This window comes from Diorhabda carinulata, chromosome 12, assembly GCF_026250575.1.
Source record: "Diorhabda carinulata isolate Delta chromosome 12, icDioCari1.1, whole genome shotgun sequence".
NCBI classification, from domain to species: Eukaryota; Metazoa; Arthropoda; class Insecta; order Coleoptera; family Chrysomelidae; genus Diorhabda; species Diorhabda carinulata.
The window spans coordinates 2185034-2205933 of NC_079471.1; the positions used below are offsets into that span (position 1 = coordinate 2185034).

At 31.3% G+C, this 20900-nt stretch overlaps 3 protein-coding genes across 4 annotated transcripts; 2 read left to right on the forward strand and 1 right to left on the reverse strand.

Moving 5' to 3' along the window:
- Positions 1–4749: 4749 nt before the first annotated feature.
- On the forward strand, positions 4750–10867 carry LOC130899987 (uncharacterized). Its single transcript, XM_057810264.1, has 3 exons — positions 4750–4870; positions 6134–6306; positions 6905–10867. The coding sequence occupies exons 1-3, from the start codon at positions 4769–4771 to the stop codon at positions 7119–7121; spliced, it is 492 nt and encodes a 163-aa protein (XP_057666247.1). The 5' UTR covers positions 4750–4768; the 3' UTR covers positions 7122–10867.
- A 103-nt stretch (positions 10868–10970) lies between these two features.
- On the reverse strand, positions 10971–17202 carry LOC130899986 (guanine nucleotide-binding protein G(o) subunit alpha-like). Of its 2 annotated transcripts, none has more exons than XM_057810262.1 (6): positions 17113–17202; positions 16710–16848; positions 16260–16605; positions 15220–15463; positions 14146–14320; positions 10971–13109 (listed from the first exon to the last, which is right to left on the reverse strand). In XM_057810262.1, exons 2-6 carry the CDS (start codon positions 16831–16833, stop codon positions 12919–12921), a joined length of 1080 nt encoding a protein of 359 aa, XP_057666245.1. In that variant the 5' UTR covers positions 16834–16848; positions 17113–17202; the 3' UTR covers positions 10971–12918. The 2 variants fall into 2 exon arrangements, with proteins under 2 accessions (XP_057666245.1, XP_057666246.1); XM_057810263.1 differs by having other exon boundaries at positions 17108–17162.
- A 345-nt stretch (positions 17203–17547) lies between these two features.
- Positions 17548–20844, forward strand: LOC130900298 (innexin inx2-like). Its single transcript, XM_057810817.1, has 4 exons — positions 17548–17930; positions 17983–18171; positions 18228–18364; positions 18431–20844. Exons 1-4 carry the CDS (start codon positions 17690–17692, stop codon positions 18938–18940), a joined length of 1077 nt encoding a protein of 358 aa, XP_057666800.1. The 5' UTR covers positions 17548–17689; the 3' UTR covers positions 18941–20844.
- The last annotated feature ends 56 nt before the right edge of the window (positions 20845–20900 follow it).

Consider the following 20900-nt stretch of genomic DNA (forward strand, 5'->3'; position numbering starts at 1 on the left):
ATAATGAGCCAAACTTCCAGATGTCGTAAACAACATCGAAATAAACCATTTGTTACAAGGAATGAGTTTAATTTTGATTTTCAATGAAATGGCATTAGTTTTAGTACAATTTTTTTAGCTTCAACTATTTTACATCATATCTCACTGAAATTTAAGTCAAAACGGCTTTTATCAGTGGTCAATCGAAAGGTCTTTTTAAGCTCTTTAAAAAGTATTTTATAATTTTTTGTTGAAAAATTTACCTTTTTCCAGTTATTTGAGGTTAAATGCACAATTACGTAAACCAAAAGCTATTCAAGTATTTATAACTTATAATAACTTGCTTTAGGTAGAACATCAAGATGTTAAATATAGTTTAATTTCTTTGTTTTTTCATAAGCTTCATTTTTGTTCATTACACTTTTTTCGATGAAATGCATCATTACAGAGTTATTCGTAAAAAACTATTGAAAATGTGGTTTTTTTGACGAAAAATCGTACTTTTCAATTGCAAATAACTCAAAAACTATTAATCTGGCGAAAAAACTTTATATAACCTATTTTACTTTAAATTTGCTGATATTTCGATTTATGGGGTTTGCACACTTCGGCACCATGTAGTTCTAGCTTTTTGGATACCTATTGGACCACGATAACGGCTCATTCCTCATTGATTGTTACCCCCTGCGATTTTGTTTTAGTTTTTAAGAGTTAGACCTTTAAGGAGCTCATCGTAGTGGCTCAAAGAATAAGTTGTAACATGGTGGGTAGTATCAGAAACTATTAATTGTGGAAACAACGCTGTGATTTTTGTGTAGAGTTCAAAAGCTTGTACGCTAACTACAAGGATCAGAAATTCTAGTACAAAACATGTTTCCACATATCCGCAATCGATTTATTGGTATTCTTCTGTCATATAAACGCACTGCATGCACTGTAAAAAGTTAATTCAATAATACATTTGTTCAAAATGAAGATGTAATCATAGCAAGACGTGAAATTTTCAGAAATGGTCAAGTGGTAGGCTTGGAATCGAAGCTAATGAAATTATTGGGTTCGATTTGTAACTTTACATATTCCCTTGTAAGTTACGATGATATTGAAATAGATGGAAATAAAGTGGAACTCATGTTAAATGATGTAAGTATTTTCATCAAAAAATCCATATTGGATTGAATATCACATCAATCTATTCAAAATATTTCACTCCAAATCACACGCGTTCGGCAAATCAATGGGAAATCAGTAATCGCGATCGTGGATATCATATATACCCATTAAATTCATAGAATCCATTCCAATTCAATCACTCTCTCTATATTTAATATTAGCTCTATGGTAATATTACAGATGACAGATGACAGATGCTTAACATAGTTGTCAAAAATTTAAAATGTCAAATAATTAAATATAAAACGAATTAAAAATATAAAATGAATCTGGTCAGAATTGCAATAAATCTTACAACACAAATATCAATACTACCAACGTTTAGAATTTAATTTCCCCTGATACACATGCAAAGATTATAGCAAAATGAACGCCAGCATGACGCGCTCTAGTGGTTCATAAATTTCAAAGATAGTTCAACTTGTTGTTACGCGCTATGGACGTCAAAATTCTACTTGTTATACGCCCTAAAGGTCAATAACATAACCTCACTTTTTTACTCTACTTTGTAGCTACACGTGGTAATTAAATAATTCAATAATTCGCAAAATAAACTCTCTGTAACTCTCCAAAATAGGGAATAATTTTTCCAACAATGTATTTTTTCCATTTGAAAATTCCATGACAAGAATTGGTGACTAACTCCTTGATCTAATCGACACACAGGTTTTCTTATCGAATGTTTTGTTAAGTTTCCCTTAAATAAGTTCAAAAATTGGTCATAAAGTAACTGCAGATATTTCTATTCAAATTGAGGGGTCTCAGGCACCAGCGCTCTGTCAAATGTCACTTGGGTTATGTTTACTATAGAAGCAGTGTCATGTTGACGTTTATTCCGTGTACCGCTTAATGCTTGATACATCGTGAAGTTGGCTGCGACAGCGAATTAACAGTTAAGTTTATGTGTAGGTTATAACAATAATAATTAAAACATAGTGTAATTATATATTATAAGCTGTTTATAAAAAGATTTCGATGGATTGTCTCTTCCGTAGATTGCAGCAAGCAAAATTTCGTGGGCTATAGGTGCAATTTTCTTGAATGACATTAGATTAAGTAGATTCGAAGGAACCAGGAACATATTCATAGACGGATATGCGGCTATGTTCAACAAAGAATTTATAACACCCCCAAATAAGAAATTATTACAAACGACAATTTTTCAATCAATTTCAATTTTCATTGGATTGATTGTTGCTGTAATTGTTTATTTATACGCCAAATTAATTCGTACTCGGTTTAATGTATATCACATTTTAATGGTAAGTAACCTAAGTCTTCTCTTTTACTATTAAGTGTCATTTACAATTCGAAACTTGACAGAAATGACAGTTATTCACAATCTAATGTCAAAATGGCGGCCGTGGGATAAACAATCGATTTCTTTGTACCTACGTATCAGGTCAATTAGACAGCTCAAATTGGGTGATTGTATAGATATCGAACTGAGCGGTATTTCTGGGGCAATTTTATTAGCAGTACCTAAGAATGGACTACCGGCAAGATCAGAACTTTTTGAAGAAGTGGTTGGGTAACAGTTATAAAATAAATATATTAAACGGTTGATGTTATTTTTAATCACAATAAGTTTAATTAGTATTTTTACAATAAGAAGGAGGCGCTGATGTCCTATCCCGCACTGCAAGCTTCACTTGCACGCGCCTATTGTATTTTCTGTCCATTTCGATAGTTGTTTCAATAAATATTTCATTTTAGTTGATTTTTGGACCATTAACGGATCAATCGTATTCAACGAGAATAATTAAAGGAACCACGATACGAACATTGTTTATAACATGGTGGATCAGCTGCTACATCGCTACAATTTTTTATAAAACTTATTTATTATCAACTTTAGTACAAAGACATATGCACAAGAATACTCTTGAAGATTTGTGGGAACAAAATTTCAAATTTCAAGTAATTTATCTTTTCAGTATTTATCTTTTTAGAATTTTTTTCGATTATCACACGTAGTAATCTATCTATCAGGATAATGAGACATTTTGAACGAATTTTTGCACTGCAGCAAGTCTCTGACAAGTGTGCAAAGTTTAAATTAAATCTAAACACTTCAGGACCTTCAATCAATTAAATAGATTGTTTAAAAGTTTATTATAAAACTAACAAATAATAATCCAATCTATTTGTCATGAATCAAATAAGTTTTTCACTCGAATCAACACGGTTTTTGCTTCCGTCGAAATTCCCGCCAAAACCATCCAGGTACATCCTCCAAAAGCCAAGTTTCGTCCAATTGACGTGCTCTCTGGCAAATCGTAGACTGCCTTAAGTCTTCTTCTTACTGTCCAGCTACTCTTAACACTTGTTCGACTTGAACACCAGTGAGGGCCCGATGCGCTGATAAAGACAACACTGCGCAAATCTTTCTCCAGGTCTTCTGTAAACTCGTCCTCTTCTATCGTTTCCATACAGGCACACTCTCTGTTTTCGTCTGAGAAGAGATCGGAGCCCCATAGTTGGTCAGTTCAATTGACGTGCTCTATGACAAATCGTAGACGGGCTGCTCAGTTATCTGAGCGCAATCTGGTGCTTTTTGGCTCAAAATTAACTGCCATAAGTCTTCTTCTTACTGTCCAACTACTCCTCGCGTTTCTCTTAACACTTGTTCGACTTGAACACCAGTGAGGGCCCGATGCGCTGATAAAGACAACACTGCGCAAATCTTTCTCCAGGTCTTCTGTAAACTCGTCCTCTTCTATCGTTTCCATACAGGCACACTCTCTGTTTTCGTCTGAGAAGAGATCGGAGCCCCATAGTTGGTCAGTTCAATTGACGTGCTCTATGACAAATCGTAGACGGGCTGCTCGGTTATCTGAGCGCAATCTGGTGCTTTTTGGCTCAAAATTAACTGCCATAAGTCTTCTTCTTACTGTCCAACTACTCCTCGCGTTTCTCTTAACACTTGTTCGACTTGAACACCAGTGAGGGCCCGATGCGCTGATAAAGACAACACTGCGCAAATCTTTCTCCATGTCTTCTGTAAACTCGTCCTCTTCTATCGTTTCCATACAGGCACACTCTCTGTTTTCGTCTGAGAAGAGATCGGAGCCCCATAGTTGGTCAGTTCAATTGACGTGCTCTATGACAAATCGTAGACGGGCTGCTCGGTTATCTGAGCTGAATTTGGTGCTTTTTTGGCTCAAAGTTAACTGCCTTAAGTCTTCTTCTTACTGTCCAGCTACTCTCAGCTCTTGTTCGATTTGACAATAGTCAAGATTCGGTTTCTTAGCGATGTGCTGACGATGAACCGGCCATCCCTATCAGATAAGCGATTTTTCCATCCGGTACCGCCTCTTATATTAAAGTGACTAGTCTCTTGGTAAGGACGGTAACCTCTGGAAGCATTAGACTGATTCATGTTCAGCGCAGTAACCACTTCTAGCTGGCACGGTCTTGTCGCGATAGGATGATCGCTTGAACAGCTAAGAAAAATACAATTTCGTGCTCAGTTTTTTGCCAGTCGATTTTTTCGCTCACGTGTGTATTTTCAAACAATCCTTTTATTAATTTTCAAACATTTTAGTGTAGCGAATACGACTATTATTTCATAAAATACCAATGCGAACGTTATCCATCTTGCGGTTGCTCTATTTTGATGTCAAGACTTTCTTTTAACAATGATATATGTAGCATGACGTCCAATATGCTACAGTCTAAAGTTGCAATTATAGGAGAAGTATTTGCACTGAATTCTCTCGTAAGTATAATTATAAATCGTTGAAAACAATTACTACAGATTGACGTTTCGCCAACTCTTGCTTGTTGCTCCGATTGATTACGTCAATCTGAATGAGGCGACAGGCAGCTTTTGAAGATTCGGCGAAACGTCAAGAAGAAGTAGTTAGAGAATGGCCTAATTACCCGCGAACATTCAACCAATGAACGGTTGCTGAAGCCTTTTAAAATGAATTCAAGAATATTGGAGAGAATTGGATTGTATGCGTGGGTAACTAAGAACGGCTTAAGAAACGAATCGCCACTTCTTTTAGAAGACATACCTTTAGCCATTCGTCGTGATATTACAACATGATTTTATTTATTAAATCAATTATTTGGCCGTCCGGATCTCCAGATCTAACCTGCTCGGATTTTTATTCGTGAGGCTGCATAAAAGATCTCGTTGACACCAATAGACCCACGACAAGAGAAAGTCCGATGTACTTTGAGAAGCCGATCAGGCGCTTTGGTTTGAACCCATTGGTATCGTTAGGCAGGTTGTGGGGTTTGCACAGATAATATGGTCTACGGTTTCGTCCTCCTCCATGCACCAGCGGTACTCCTGATCATCCGTGAAGCCCATGGTGTGAAGGCGACGTCTTGGATGGCAGTTGGAGCAATATGGACCTTCGATTGTCTCATGCCAGGTCAGGCATGTCTTCATCCATCTCTGCCGAAGTCGCCTTGCAAAAAAACTGTTGAGGGACGTGATTACAGCGCTTTTGGTCACACCAAGAATGGGTTCTGGGTCCATTGGTGGGTTCGCGGATACCAGTCTAGCGAGTGAATTCGCTTCGTCGTCGCGCGAGTGACCGGGCACCCAAACGAGCAGCCATCACTCACCAGATTTTGAAGGACTCTCCAGCACTACCCTTTACAGCCGTTATAGTTTGTATGGCAGCTCTGCTGTCTGTGCAAATCGAAATTACTGCGTTCTTATGGTGTCGATTGTGTATTCAGATTTCCTTGAAAGGCTAGGAAAAGATCTGCTTTGAAAGGGGCCCGATTTGAATCGATGGAAGCGGTAAAGCAAAAAACCGCAGAGCTCCTAAAGGTCCTCGCCAAAGAAGACTTCCAGCACTGCTTTTATCCATTGAAAATACGTATGGAAATGTATTTTTTTTCCTGCAATATAATCCGTTCCTGAGATATGATCGACGACCGTTCTTAGTTGCCCACCCGGTACATATACTTCGTACCAAAATAATCATGTTAATTACATTAACATTAACATTTTTTTTAGTATATCAGGTTTTGTAATTTGAGTTCGCTTGATGTGGGTAGAATTAGTTTTACGGATAATAAATTATTTGGAACACAGATGCATTTTTGGCCTTTGTTAAGAAATTCGGTTTGGATAAAGTCGTTCAACAAGTTAATAATAACGCTGGAGGAATCAGGAATTTTTTCCCATTGGTAAATTACACTTTTGTATTCGTTTTACCATATAGTAGAGGAAATTTATATTTCTTTTAATATTTTAATACTTTATTGACTGTATTTTTAAATGCGTTGGTATGCTTAATAATTTTCTATATTCCAAATCTATATCCCAAATTTATATATAATAATATACTGATACGAGCTAACTTAGTAAAAGAATCAGATATATCTCTCTGCACTTCTTAAGTATATCCACATGGAAATTCTTCTGGAACATTTCTCGTACAAGTACAACAACAAAAACAATTTAATTGAAGGTCTAATTAACGAAATGTTACGAACGCGTCTCTGCCCTTGAGCCGGCCCTGCCTAGATTTTTCACCGTAAACTGTATTTTTTGATATGTCTGAGTCTATAATTTCATTTATATTCTCGTCGGTATTACAACCAAATCGTGATATTTTGAAATATTAATTATTCGAAACGTCAAAATCGAAATGTCAAAATCTGTTTTCAATATAATTTTGTTAGGTTAGGTTAGGTTGGTTCTGAGTACTGTAGCATTGCCAAATGGCGCTGCAGAAATCAAAACTATTCAGTTCACAATTTTTGTTGAATATTTATTTTTCAGGGTTGCAGAAGAAATGGGTAGTATATCACAGAGGCTCACAAGAAAATGTAAGAATCCTACTTTAGAGATAATGCAAATGGAAGAAATATATTTTCCTTTAACTTTACTATTAGGTGGATATTTAATATCGATAGTAGTATTTGTACAAGAAATTATCCCAATCACAATACTCAGAAACAAAATTTTCGGCCCTAAACCGGGTATATTCCAAAAATAAAGTAACTTAGAGATTAAAATTTGCCATTGATGACATTTGACGTAAATTACAACACAATACACTGAGACAACAAGCAGGATTCATATTAAATATTTAGTTAATTAAAATTATGAGGCTATAGATTGTTTAGAAAAAATTGTACAATTGTAACCCAGATATTTTTGTCGATTGTCATAACTTCATCTTTGAAATTAAGTATTTCGTAGCACTTCACGTCTGTATACACATTTTATTGTTGTGTATGTATAGGAAACTTTTCTTAGTGTATAATTTTTGGATAATAACTTTTTCACTACACCTCGTATGTCTACACATCATGTGATTTGATTTTAAAATTTTTTGTGCTCTATAAGTTTACGAGACTTTCAAAACTTTTCAATTCACTCAAGCATAACAGAGTATTTATGTTTTAAATTTATCCAAGTAATGAATAATTCCAGTTTTGGATCGCAGAATATGATCACCTTTTTTAAATTATCCCATATTTATAAGTTATAAATCCAAAAGAATTGATATTATCTCTCCAGTAAGTAAAATAACATTTTCTTCGACTTCAAACAACCAACTGTTTTTAATGTCAGAAACGTTTCACGCTGTTGTCACATTTTCAAGCACATAAATAAAAATATTTTATTGTCTGATATATACCGACTGAGATTTATACATATACATTCATATTGGTTATACTTTTAATAACTAAATAGAAATAAAATAACAATTATTTTATTTCTTAACTCTTCTTATATATAAGGCATCAAATTGACCTTTACTCTGACATCATACTCTACAAACTAATGGAATAAATCGAAACGAAATATTTACTGTTACTAGGGACGGGCTATCGATATTTTTTCAAGAAATAATCGATAAATTTTATATTGAAGTATCGTTTAACGACATTTTATACTAATTATGTATTCCACTTAGTATCGTAAAATTTTCCTCGTTCTAAGTATAAATTAATTACATATACAAGCAAGTATATGTTTAAGAGTAAACCAGAACGCATGAGCTTTTCTTTAAGTTCTGCTTCGATATGTAACAGTGACATAGTAACAGTCTGTTACTTCATATCACGGTCTTTCAGCAACTGACGTCACTCGTAGATCGGGCAACCTATTATCTACCAACCTTGATCGAGTACTCTTTTAAATATGGCGCTATATATGCCGATAACGCTTAATTCAAGTTGATTACTTTGTTTGCGGGTTTGATTAAGGATAGGTGCGATTATATTTGCCTTTCTAAATGTTGTTTCAATAGGGTTAATCGAGAGTTGTTCTTAATCACCCCAGCTTTACATTTTGTTTTGCATCCGAGCAGAGGTTATGCCTTTAGGCTTGCCCCTTAGTACCATTACTAGATCATCCGCGTACCTTCGAATTTCAAATACATCGCTGCTAAATCTAGTGAAGTTTTTCTCCACTACCAATAACCATAATAGAGGTGATAGAACTCCGCCTTGTGTACAACCTTTTACAGTGAAAGTGCATTTTGCATAAGCAAATTATTTGGTGTGAAATGGATTTTGCGAGAGTCATACCTCTAAGGTATTGTTCTAAGGCTCTCTCCATGGTTTTTAAGAAATAGGAGGTAAGGCAATTTGGGCGATAAGATTTTGGTTGATGGTATGAACACTACTTTTGCCTCTCGCCATATTTTGGGTAAATAACCTAGAATCCGGCTTCAAAAGATGTTTCTTCATTACTTCAAAGCCTTTCTGTAGTATAGCTGGAAAAATGTCTTCTTTAATGGGTGATTTGTAGGGACTGAAACTCTCAATACTTGATACTGTTTATGGAAAAGATTTTTCGTGCCAGAATTTTACTTCTTCCGTTAGGAAGATTAGTCCCTTACGTTTCCTATATTAAACTTTGGCAGTGGTGGTATAGAAGGATAAAAAAATTCCACATCCTTTAAATTAATTATTTATTGTTTTATATTGATACAAATACAACAAATCGAATATTTATGCTTAGAGCTAATACAATATAAATTTTATTTCTCACTTATTCCAAAAAATAATTGATTTTTTGGAAATAATTTGGGGCAATGGGCTAAAAGGACAAATTAAGTAACTATGCATAATAATATAAGAATTTTTCAGCAAATTTGTGTTGAATAAGTAACAAGAATCTTGATATTTTGAAATCTGTGTCACAAGCTGTATCAAAGTCAATGAAATAATCTTCAATTTGTAAAAATTTGTTGAAACCTGTTTTTGTAAAGAAATTTATCATTAAATGAATAAAAAAACTTCAAGATTCAAGAATAAATGAGAAATAATTTAAAAATCACTTGTTTTTTGCAAAAAAGTGTGTATTGCTTGTTACAATGTATCAGTCATAAAGAACATTCAAAAATATATATTCTGTTTAAACAATTAAAATATTTGAGCGAATAATTGCAGTATTTTTGTTTTAAATATTCTTTCCTATCTTAATAATAATATTGTGATGACATTTGCACTTTGTAAGGCCACCTTATCACAGGTAAATATTTGTTCTGTATTGTGTTTTCAACAACAAATATACAGAGAAACAAAATATTAACAAAAATACAAAATTGGAAATTTACAGTTATACTAGAGCCAAAAATACTTTGTGATTCAAACAAAAATTTGGTACAAATTTTTACCGGTCCTGTAGCGTAAAAATAATAAAAAATTTGATTGGTTCTGTTATCAACAATATATTCAGAAATGAGTGGATGAGGAAAATTTATTTTACCCATCGGTTAGTTAACAATTTTAGTATTGAAACTCAAAAACATCACTGAAAATAGAATGAAATAATTCTCACGATACTTTATTTTCAACATACAAGGTGTTCTTATAAAATTAATTCTTGTAAAATCTTATTATTGTTGAAAATATGTTAAGAAAAATTTCTGAAAATCAAGCAGATAGAAAAAGGAATTCCATATTTAATAGAAATAACTTGTATTATTAAGAAGATGATGCCCCATTATATCATTACCACTTAGTCATATGAAAAAGGTAAGCAAATTGTGCAAAAAAATACTATCAATGATCAAAACATCAAATTTTCTGGGTATATATAATATTTGTAGGGAAAAAGTAAAAATAATTGATAATAAATCACACTGAGAGTTATCAAGCCCAAACTTATAGTGATTTTAGTCACTAGTTTAGAAATGCTTGAGTTATGAAAACTGGAGAAATCTGGAGTTTCAATCGACACCAAGGAACTTCTAGAAATGTCAATCATTATGTAACTCGACGATTTCTTAGGAAACAGTACCCGGTGAGTGGTAAACCGCCATTACCACCCCCATTCATAAGAAAGGAAAGAAGAAAGACTCAAGTAATTTGGCATATGTCTTAGCACCATAATGAAACTTCTAATAAGGATATTAACACAAAATATAGAAATAAATCAAGAGCATCAAAGCTTCAGACAAATTATAGAGAAAGCTATAGAGTAAAATAAGCTGCCCTATGCTTTGTTAACCTAAACCATCGACATCCCAAGACCCAGACTGGAGGAACTGGAGAATACAGGGCGAGGCCTTATAGAATTGAAAGAAGAAAAATATCCAGTTTTCTAGTGAAAAGGAACCAATTTTTTCTCGAAACTAGATGAAATGAAGTTGAGGGTTCAATTTCTACTGACTCACTTTTAGAACGACAAATAAGATCTAATGTTTTTTTTTTCTCTTATACATTGAATAATTTGTGATAAAATCCACAATATCATATTTAATAAAAAATAATATCAAAGAAAGTTGTCATTATTTTTTTAGTTACATAAATTGCAGCCTTGCAGAGGGAGCAATTCCTATATCAGGGCCAACTCGAACAAACCCTCTTCTTATAACACATTTCCCTTATCCTATCTAAAAATTTTCCAACGAATCTCTCTAAATTGAAAATTATATACAAAATCTTTATTGTGTTAGTTTTCTGGAACACATACGAGGAGATCAAATGGTTAGTACCTAATGCCTTACAAAAAATAACAAAAAAAAACCGTTGTAGATACGAAAATTACTAACAAAACAGCATAATGATGTTTTGAAAAATCACAGGCTAAAAAAAATACATAAATAGCTTTAAAATGAGACCAATAAAACTTATGGCGAAACAATTTAAAAAGCTGGGCAAGATTAATGCTGCCTTATATAACGAAAAATAGGGTCAATTATCAATTAAAAACTTTACAGTAACAAATTTTATTACATTACGTTTGAAGTTTTTCCAGCTAAACTTTTTGCCCCCCTTTTTGTGTGTACCAAATCGTTTTTTAAACAGAAAAGGAACCTTTTTAACCATTTTTTCTATAGAAGCCCTAAAACTTGACCAAAAAGTCACTTTCGTACACCGTTTACTATCACTGCACTGATTTTCACCATCGGTGTCTGAAGAAGGTCATTTGGTTATCGAAACGCATATCAGATTAGTATAAATATTAACGTTCGTATTGTAGCTCTATATAAATAATCAAATATTAGTTATATAAGTTATTTTGAGGTTTAGACAGTACTTTAAATAAATATTACCACAAGATTGTTTTTTTTTTCATTTACTTACTGCTATTTTAAGATAAAAATCAGTTTCAATACAATCAACCTGAATAAACTCAGTAAAATAAACTATTATTTCAATTAAAACGTTTATTACTGTAAAATTTTTAATCGTGGTACCAATAACTGATCAGATCTAGGTTTTCACTAATTCGTTGTATAAATCTTCCAATTAACTGTTTTTTCTGATGCTCAATATTTACAAACGACCCTTTTATATGTAAATATTTAATCGATGGAATTGATCTTCACCCTGATAACGTTAGGAATTAAAAAAATGTTTGTGTACATGAAAAAGTAGCAGTAACCACTTCGTTTCGACTTTTTTTATTCATTAACCAAGACGTCAGGGTGAGGAACAATTTAATGGAGTGTTGTCGGAAAGTATTCAGAGTTGACAGATCCATACAAATAAATTATAATAGAGATACCAATAATTTTAATAAATAATAATTTTTCTAATCATAGAATAATTTGGAAAAAGCTGCTTTACTTATCCATCGCCTCATAAATGTCCATAGAAAAAAATAAACTCCATTAATTGAGCCAAAACTTTGTACATCTACTATAAAAAATCAAACTAAGAAAATCAGAGTAAAGAAACGGTTCGAGTTAAAAAAAATCAGTAATAAATAACCTCCCTGTATAAATTAGATAACAGAAAATTCAAAAGATATTGACCAGTTGATCTAAATTGAATGCGAAGACTGGATGAATCATATTGGGGCACTAATATTTTGAAAAAACACTAATTTACTTATTCATAAGTGCATGTACAACAAAAACACTGAACTCCATCCATTATTTTGTAGAAACACTAATTCTGTTAGATTTTACACCACCCCTATACAAAGCATCCCTTGAAAACCCTAAACTACGAAAATCAGATTAATGAAACAGCTAAACTTTAGATAGATTACTCACCGTACAATTTGATATTCGTGTTTTTATGGCAAATAATCCATGAAGTAAGAAGTCTATATACGAAATTTTAAATTTAGGAAATAAACAGCATTCGAGAAATCAATTTTTGAAAATGTACAACGCCCATTTTGTACTGTATCAACTGACCAGTTGATAAAATATGGGAAATCTCATCTGAACAAGTTTTGAAATTTCAGCAGGTAATCCTGATTATTCCCAGTTTGAATAAAAGTGATTCAAAACACCAATTTAATTATCAGTCAACTCTGAAACTATCACTGACACTTGTGAAGATTTTTTTTATAACACCGAATAAAAATAGATTCATCTATAAAAGAGTAACGCGACCTAAATTAGCAGATATAACAATCTCCATGACAGATTGGAAAACGACTCTTACATTGGCTGTATCCGTTGCTGTAGTAAAATGTGGATACAACACTTTCCTCGAATCTCCATTTCTCAAAACGAATTTGTGTTGTATAAATAATGCTCCTCTATCGACATCTCTATCTGGACCTAGAAACACCACACTTCAAAATTTTTTTGTATTTATAGAAACTATTACATGAATCACGTACTATTAATTGTTTATTAATAAGGAAGTTAACAAATTTGCAGTAAAAACAGTAAGTAAAGTAGATTGTGAGTGACGTCTCTAAACCTTAGAGATACATTTCAAACATGTAGAAGATTTTTATTAACCATGAATGGTAGCCATCAATTACTACCTCGAATGGAATATCTTTGTCCTTCATGATATGTTTTTCACTGCTTTCTAGCTTTATCAGTTCTAGAATCCTTAGATGACCTGTCAGATTACTAGTCTGGAGTAGCCTGTGAGTAGTAGCGCTGTAGTGGTGCAGGTTAACATTGCCCCTCTAATACCTAAACAGATCAGCCTTTGAATCTAGTTTAGTTTTTTCTTAGCTTCCTGTTTTCAAGCAACAATCAAACGCTGTATATTTGATCATGGTTTCGATGACTGTTTGGTGTACACGGAATACCATATTATGCTTTAGTCCCCATGTCTTGCCAACAAGCTTGCGACAAGTAGCTTCGAGATCACCTTGTCTAAGTTATTGTTCCAAGCAAGTATTTTATCCAGGATGACTCCTAGATATTTTGCTTCAATGGAAAGTATCAGTTGAGTTCTCTTCCTTCTATGACTTCCTTCTTCTTGTAAATAGGATTAGTGTTGTCTTAGTAGAGTATATAAATTATCTTAAATTTCTTGGACCACTTTATATATTTTTGTTGGTAAATCGTTTCGAATTTTTTATAAAGACTAAATAGTTAATTTTTAATTAATTAGCAATCAAAAGAAACCTAAAATCAACACGATTCAGCAACATTAACAATTTTTTTATTCTAAATTGAATTTTTAGTAATTTTGACTTACTCAAATTGATAACTTTATATATTTCATTATTATTTCATCAGTTTTAGCAACTTTCTTTCTATTTCTATCTCTACCATTACTAACATAACATAACAAGTTAATCATACTTTTTCAATTTTTTTTAAATTAATAATTTCGTTATATTTCACTCACCTTTATAATCTGGAAAATATAACCTCAAATGACGTTGGGAATAGAGAATTTTTTCCCTGAAGAGATCAAACTTATTTAGGAATAAAACAAATGATGCTTCTCGAAAAAATGGATTATTAACAATTTGTCCAAACAAATTAAGACTTTCTTCTAATCGGTTGACACTAGGATCTTCCTATAACAATTATTCAACATAATATACAGAGTGTACACGAATCTTCTCAGCTAAACGTAAACTGGATCAAACTAACCTAACTTATCTTCATCAAAAAGTTCCTAATAAAGAAACTAGCGCCATTTTAGGATGACTGTTTAAATTAATATTGTCAAATATAAAGTAATTCTAACAAAAAAATAGTTTTTTTTTGAAAAATATGTGATAAAAAGATCCTAAAAAATTAATTTCCAATTTCACTTGGCTAGCAACGCACTTATCCCTACGATGAAACATTTCTGGAAGGTTTCTTCAGGAATAGCTTTCATGTTCTACATCCAGACCTTCCTAATATCAGAATGAGTACTTTTTTAGTAATTTTTTTTTGAAAAATACCAGAAATAACTCAGTGCTAAATCTGTTAGGTAAAAAAGATGTGGATAAACAGGGAAACTTTCAACAGCCAAAACCTCAATAAACAAGTTTTTTTCTTTGCACATGGTTTAGGAAACTTATCACAATTTCATATTTTAAAGAACAAGTTTTCTATTCCTGATCAATCCTAGTCTTTAAATCGCTCATAACAGTTGTAAACAGTCTTCAAAGTTGGTATATTATCATCATAGAAAAATTTTAACATATTGTGAGCTTTTTAGAAGACTTTTTTCAATTTAAAACCAAATTTAATGTCAATATGTTTGAATATTACAGTAGCTATTTACAAAAAACTCATTTCGAACGTTATACACTGAGAAAAATAAAATTTTTATGGTATATTTTTATAAAACAGCCTTCTGCTTAAAGAGAATTCTGTATAAAAGTTAATTGAATCTAATTTCTGTGATTTACACTATCAAAACATTAAATTTTACAATCAGTAACAATAATTTTGCTTAAAAAAATGATCGAATAAAACTTACTAGTAGCGTCATGTCGTATCCACTAAGCGATATGACAAAAAGCACTGCTCTTACATCATCAAAACAATATATCCATTTTCTTCTTTGAGATCTTTGTCCACCAACATCGTACATATTAACAATCATATCATTTATACGAAATTGAGTTTCTATTATGCCCTGGGTCCGTACACGTGCTCTTAGAACATCAGTCGGATTTGGCACATATTTTGGATCACAGATTCTTTCCATATTTTCAAATAAACTTGAAAAAATTGAATAGAATGTTTGTAGATTTTTACTTTAAAAACAATGCAGAGTAATAATCAAGACCAAAATCTAGAGCTACAACCCAGAAAGCACAAATGGATGGAAAGAATTTGTCCCATATTTGATATAGCAATTTATACCAGTAAAAATGTTTTATGTATCCTCTGTCTTCAATACTAAACAATATTTCAATATCTCAACCAATGACTGTAGTAGTGATACATGCCCTCGATAAGCTAAAGTTTGCATTGTAGATCATATTATTTAAATATAATGAATCATTTAAAACGCGTATTTAAACCAATATTGTAATAGTTGTTGAAAAAACCTGTAGTGGAAGTTTCTGTTTCATTCGATTAACAATACATAATGAAAAATCTAAATAGATTAGTTAAAAGGTGTCTATAGAAACAATTTGATTAATATTACCTTTCCCAGGAAAAATCTGATCAAATAATTCCAGTAATGTGAAATTACAGGAAATTTGCTATAGACATACATTGATAAGATTAAAAACCATTATTTTATCAAATGTAAATACTTACATAAACAATATCTATGCATTTCTATATAATATGAAAGAATCAAGTCAGTTTTAATGATAAAATGATAAAGTTATGTATTGACACTTTCTAAATATGATGAAACACACCCATTTAGCCCAATTTTTCTCAACTAAATTCAATTAACACATTTATTTTAGACCCTACATAAAAGTATAATAAATTTTAAAGCAAAATGTTTTATGGCTTTGATCAAAGTTTAAACTATTGTTTATGTAAAAAACTTACTAGAGAGCAGAGTCGTTCAATTCATACTCATAACCTCTTGCTACAGCTAATCTCACACCCCTATCGGACCAAAGAGCTTGTAAAGATGCAGCGACCGCTGGAATTATTGTAAAACTCATATCAAAGCAGCTTTTAGCTACTAAAACATTTTGAGCATGAACTTTATTCCTCTGGTACTCTAAATTTATTCTCAAAACTCCCATACCAGCTAGAACATATTTCATTGAAGCCAAAAGGTTATCTAATACTGTTGGTCTAAAACTACTCAATTCTGCATGTGTAAATCCATCTGTATGGATTATTTTCATTTGTTTAACTAAGGTACTTTTCCCACTTTCTCCAGCACCTAAAAGATATCACTCTATCATATATTACAACATATAACCTTATTTCTTCAAGTACTGCACAAAATTTTATCGAAAAATTTATAACGATAGTAATATTACTTACCCAACAGTAGTATTTTGATAACATTATTTTGTTGTTTAGCAAACTCTCCAAGTTGTCTATCAATTTCTTCACTTCGTTTTCTTGCTTTACCTTCTTCACGTTCCAACGTTAAGCATGCCCCCATAGCGAGTACATCACGCTAATAATTAGTGTATAAATGAATAATGACATGACACTGAAGAATCAATGTACTTATATTCATATCAATAAATTTCAATTAAAATGTTTTATTAGTTCAGAGAATAAATGTAACAAGGTCACAAAGTTCTAAGAAAAATGTGATTACAAATGAATCATGAGTTATGCAATAAATTAAAGTTGAAATAATAGAAGACAGTGAGTTAATTATGAATGAAATTAATCTGAAAAAGTTGTCGAATTATTTAGTAAATACTAACATTACCTTAAAGGAGAAAAACAAACATGTAAACAAAGTTAATATTGGAGTACTTTAAACTATGCTTCTGCCCTCTACCAGGTTCATACAAACTATATTTGATATATGACTTTTTCATTGATAAAACTCTTAATATTTTTCTATGATGAATTGATATGTACAAATAAATGTATATTTACAAATACATCCACCTTATCATATATACTGAACAAATAATCGGCAAGATTTTTGTTTATGAAAGTTTAAATAATATTTGCCATAAAATAACCAATATTACGATTCTATGGGCATAAAAAAGCAATTAAAAATTCAATATTATCGCCAAAATCCCTCCATAATGTGTTAAAAATTATCTCTCTCATAAATATTTCGATGGAAATGATTTTTAAATTATTTCTCCAAAATTTTTGACAATCTGGAAAAATTTAATTTCAAATAGTTCATTTGTCTTTGTTATGAAAACGAAGAAGAACGATATGTTCTGTACTAGGATACCAAATTCAAGTTTTTAACGTTGCAAGTTTTTTTAACATTCTGCAGTTTTTTTTCGAGTTCATTTCTTTAGTTAATATTTAGTTCTAAGATGCTAGAATTATATAAAAACGTGAAAACTTTAATAAAATTAGGGACCGTACATACAGATAATAATGTATTTAAATTACATTACAAAGTTACAGTTATTTTACTGGCAACTTTTTCTGTATTATTAACGAGTAAACAGTATTTTGGGGAACCTATAGACTGTGATGTAGAACAAAGGAAGGAAGTGATTGACACATATTGTTGGATACATGGAACTTTCATCATTAATCAAAATTTAAATGGTATATGAATTAAACTGGTGTAGAAAGTATTTTCTAAATAATTTATTTTCAGATCCTGTCTTACCAGGTTTGGGGATACAAAGGAATGATTATCCCAATGATGAACCACCGACGTCTAGGCAAACTTATTACCAATGGATTTGTCTTATTTTTGGTGTACAAGCTGTTCTTTTCTATCTCCCCAGATATTTATGGAAAGCTTGTGAAGCTGGGAGATTGAAAGAACTTATAGGAGAATTTGGTATTATTCCAAAGAGGTATTTTATATATTTCGATATTAATGATATAAATCTTTAGGGGGAGCTATAACATCTGATAAATGGAATCAGATGGAAAAAGATAAAATAGTTAAGCATATTCTTGATGGTACATATGTTCATAATGTTTATACATTCAGATACTGTTTTTGTGAAGTTTTAAATTTAGTAAATGTGGTAAGTTACTATTTGAAATTGCTTGTAAATAATGAAATTTACTTGAAACAAATTCTTATTTTCTAGATACTGAACATATGTTTTATGGATTGGTTGATTACGGGACAATTCTCTGCATATGGTATAGCTCGTGCAACTTTCAAGCAAGTCAATCCTATGGATAAGGTGTTTCCAAAAATTGCAAAGTGTTCTTACTACCGATACGGTCCTAGTGGAGATCAACAATTATTTGATGCTCTTTGCATTCTTCCATTAAATGTACTTAATGAAAAAGTTTTCCTGATTTTATGGTATTGGCTTTTCATATTACTTGCTTTAACATTTTTGTGTATTCTGTATAGAGGCCTGTTTTTATTTTTACCCATGTTCAGAATCTATTTGTTAAGAGCTCAAGCAAGGAAACTTGAAAAAAAGAAAGCTAAATTCATCGTTAGTAAACTGTCTTTTGGTAACTTCTTTATTTTGTACAAATTTGGTAAAAATGTTAATCCACGTTTGCATAAAGAAGTCGTTATGTGTTTATACGATCATTTAATTACCAGAGGATCATATAAGAATTTTCTACAAGACATTTAAGTTTTTGAAATTGATTTTTCAATATTATTTTGTTTAGAAATTTGTTTTTGTTTGAAGAATTCTCATTATTTTTAATATGTTTAGCAGTCCCTGGCTGTGATTTACCTCATTTATATTATAGATACTTGAAAGTTTAATAAAAACCATTCACTATGAATATTTTTGTTAAGAGACTCGATTATATAATTATTATTATGGTTTATGGCATCAACAGGTATTTTAATACCAACAATTATAATATACTGTTGTTCTTTATGTTTTGCATTAATAATTAATATATTTTTTTAGAAAATATTCATAGTTGAAGGGATTTTAAAGGCTAGACCGTATAATATGGTATCAACATTCCTATTTTCTAATTCTTGTTAATAAGACTGTGTTTTTTATGCATAAAAATTTTATCAGAGCTCTCTTATCTCAATTTGTGATTCATATTTGAACACACTGTTTACTGCCATTACTCAAACACTCACAATTACACTGGTCATTCCATGGATGACTGGTTCATACCCTGGTCAAAGGATCAGATAGTTTTGAATATGAGTGGTAGTAAATAGTATAAATATCACCAACTATTCCACTAATTTCAACTTAAGTGACTTCTATTTACACGTCATTGTTTGGATGATTAATTCAAGTGCATCTCATCCATTTTCTCTTAGTTTGTTCTCATTTTTCAATTAATTTACAAGTCAAAGTGCTTCTTGAATGTTCGTTGATCTTTTCATTGAATTGTTTTAATTTATTCACTTGTTGGCTTGTAAGGTTCGTTATGTTCTATATTCCACTTTTTCTTGTAGTTTGATTACATTTTTTTTGTGTTCAACTTTTGTCTTATTGGTATCTTCTATTTTGATGAGTTTTTGTTTGGGATTCTTACTTTTCGTAATATTTCTAATCAGTCTGTAGATTTAAATTTCTTGTCAATTATCTGTGGTGATTTGTATTGTTTTTTTCACTTCAATCTCTTTAAGTTGATGGCAAGGCAATATAATTCCAATAGCTCCTTTTGTCGCCTGTATTTCTATAAGCTTCTTATACCAATACATCTTTTGTATCAATATGTCCAGTGTGAATCCCAATTTATATGCAAAATAGCCTTCTGCATCCTCCATAGCCTAATGCATATATCATTCATATTTTTCTATTCTGTACTAATGTGGATAAATCTATTTTTTTTTGAATTAATATATTTTGAAAGATCACATTTTGGGTAAATTCATAAAGTAAAGCGAGCTTTGATATAGGAAATAAGAATTATGTGTGAATCAGTCAGAAAAATTTGAAATATTGTTTATTTATTTCGTGATTTTGTTTGTGTTAGTGGATATGTATTTTTCCATTTTTGAATACGTTTTTTACAATTTTTTATGTTACCTTTGCCCAAGTTTATAAAAAGCGAAATAAAACATTATTCACCTCATTACATTTGTAGTGGATATTATATCGAAACATTAAGTTAATTTATGAATAGTGTTCTGTTTTTGGTTTTTTATTAATATTTATTAATAATTATTTCATTATTTTGTCAAAGGAAAATTATAAGTTTAAGTATATTCGTACTTATTAGAAAAAACTTAGTACTTTTCACTTTCTTATGAGTTGTTCAAAAAATATGTGTTAATAGGTTTTTTTTTCAAAAATTGATCATTTATATTACTCTAAAGAAAGGCATCAAGCAGCAATTCTCTTTTTTTACAAGATATACCAGTGTGGACATTTGAACTACTACCAAATTTAAAAGATGTGCCTTATCACAATATCAAAAAGAATAAATATTAGTTTATAGTGTTGAAAGTTATTTGTTAAAATTAAAAAATAATATCCAGTTGAAGTATTTGAAATAAATTTTTACAAATGCAATGTATTTTCTTTTTCGTTTATAATAAAAATATATTACTCAATATTTGTTTTTTCACTTGTATACATGTGAAGTATCATTCTACCACAGTATTTACTA

Excerpts from the sequence above, each read along its gene's own strand:
- LOC130899987 (XM_057810264.1), top strand. The coding sequence starts at position 4,769 with ATGTCAAGACTTTCTTTTAACAATGATATATGTAGCATGACGTCCAAT. Across the intron at positions 4,871-6,133 it reads TATTTGCACTGAATTCTCTC|TATATCAGGTTTTGTAATTT; the intron begins GTAAGTATAATT and ends CATTTTTTTTAG. Across the intron at positions 6,307-6,904 it reads TCAGGAATTTTTTCCCATTG|GGTTGCAGAAGAAATGGGTA; the intron begins GTAAATTACACT and ends TTTATTTTTCAG.
- LOC130900298 (XM_057810817.1), top strand. The coding sequence starts at position 17,690 with ATGCTAGAATTATATAAAAACGTGAAAACTTTAATAAAATTAGGGACC. Across the intron at positions 17,931-17,982 it reads CATTAATCAAAATTTAAATG|ATCCTGTCTTACCAGGTTTG; the intron begins GTATATGAATTA and ends ATTTATTTTCAG. Across the intron at positions 18,365-18,430 it reads TTTTAAATTTAGTAAATGTG|ATACTGAACATATGTTTTAT; the intron begins GTAAGTTACTAT and ends CTTATTTTCTAG.
- LOC130899986 (XM_057810262.1), bottom strand. The coding sequence starts at position 16,833 with ATGGGGGCATGCTTAACGTTGGAACGTGAAGAAGGTAAAGCAAGAAAA. Across the intron at positions 16,606-16,709 it reads TATCAAAATACTACTGTTGG|GTGCTGGAGAAAGTGGGAAA; the intron begins GTAAGTAATATT and ends GATATCTTTTAG. Across the intron at positions 13,110-14,145 it reads ATATTTTCCAGATTATAAAG|GTCCAGATAGAGATGTCGAT; the intron begins GTGAGTGAAATA and ends TGGTGTTTCTAG.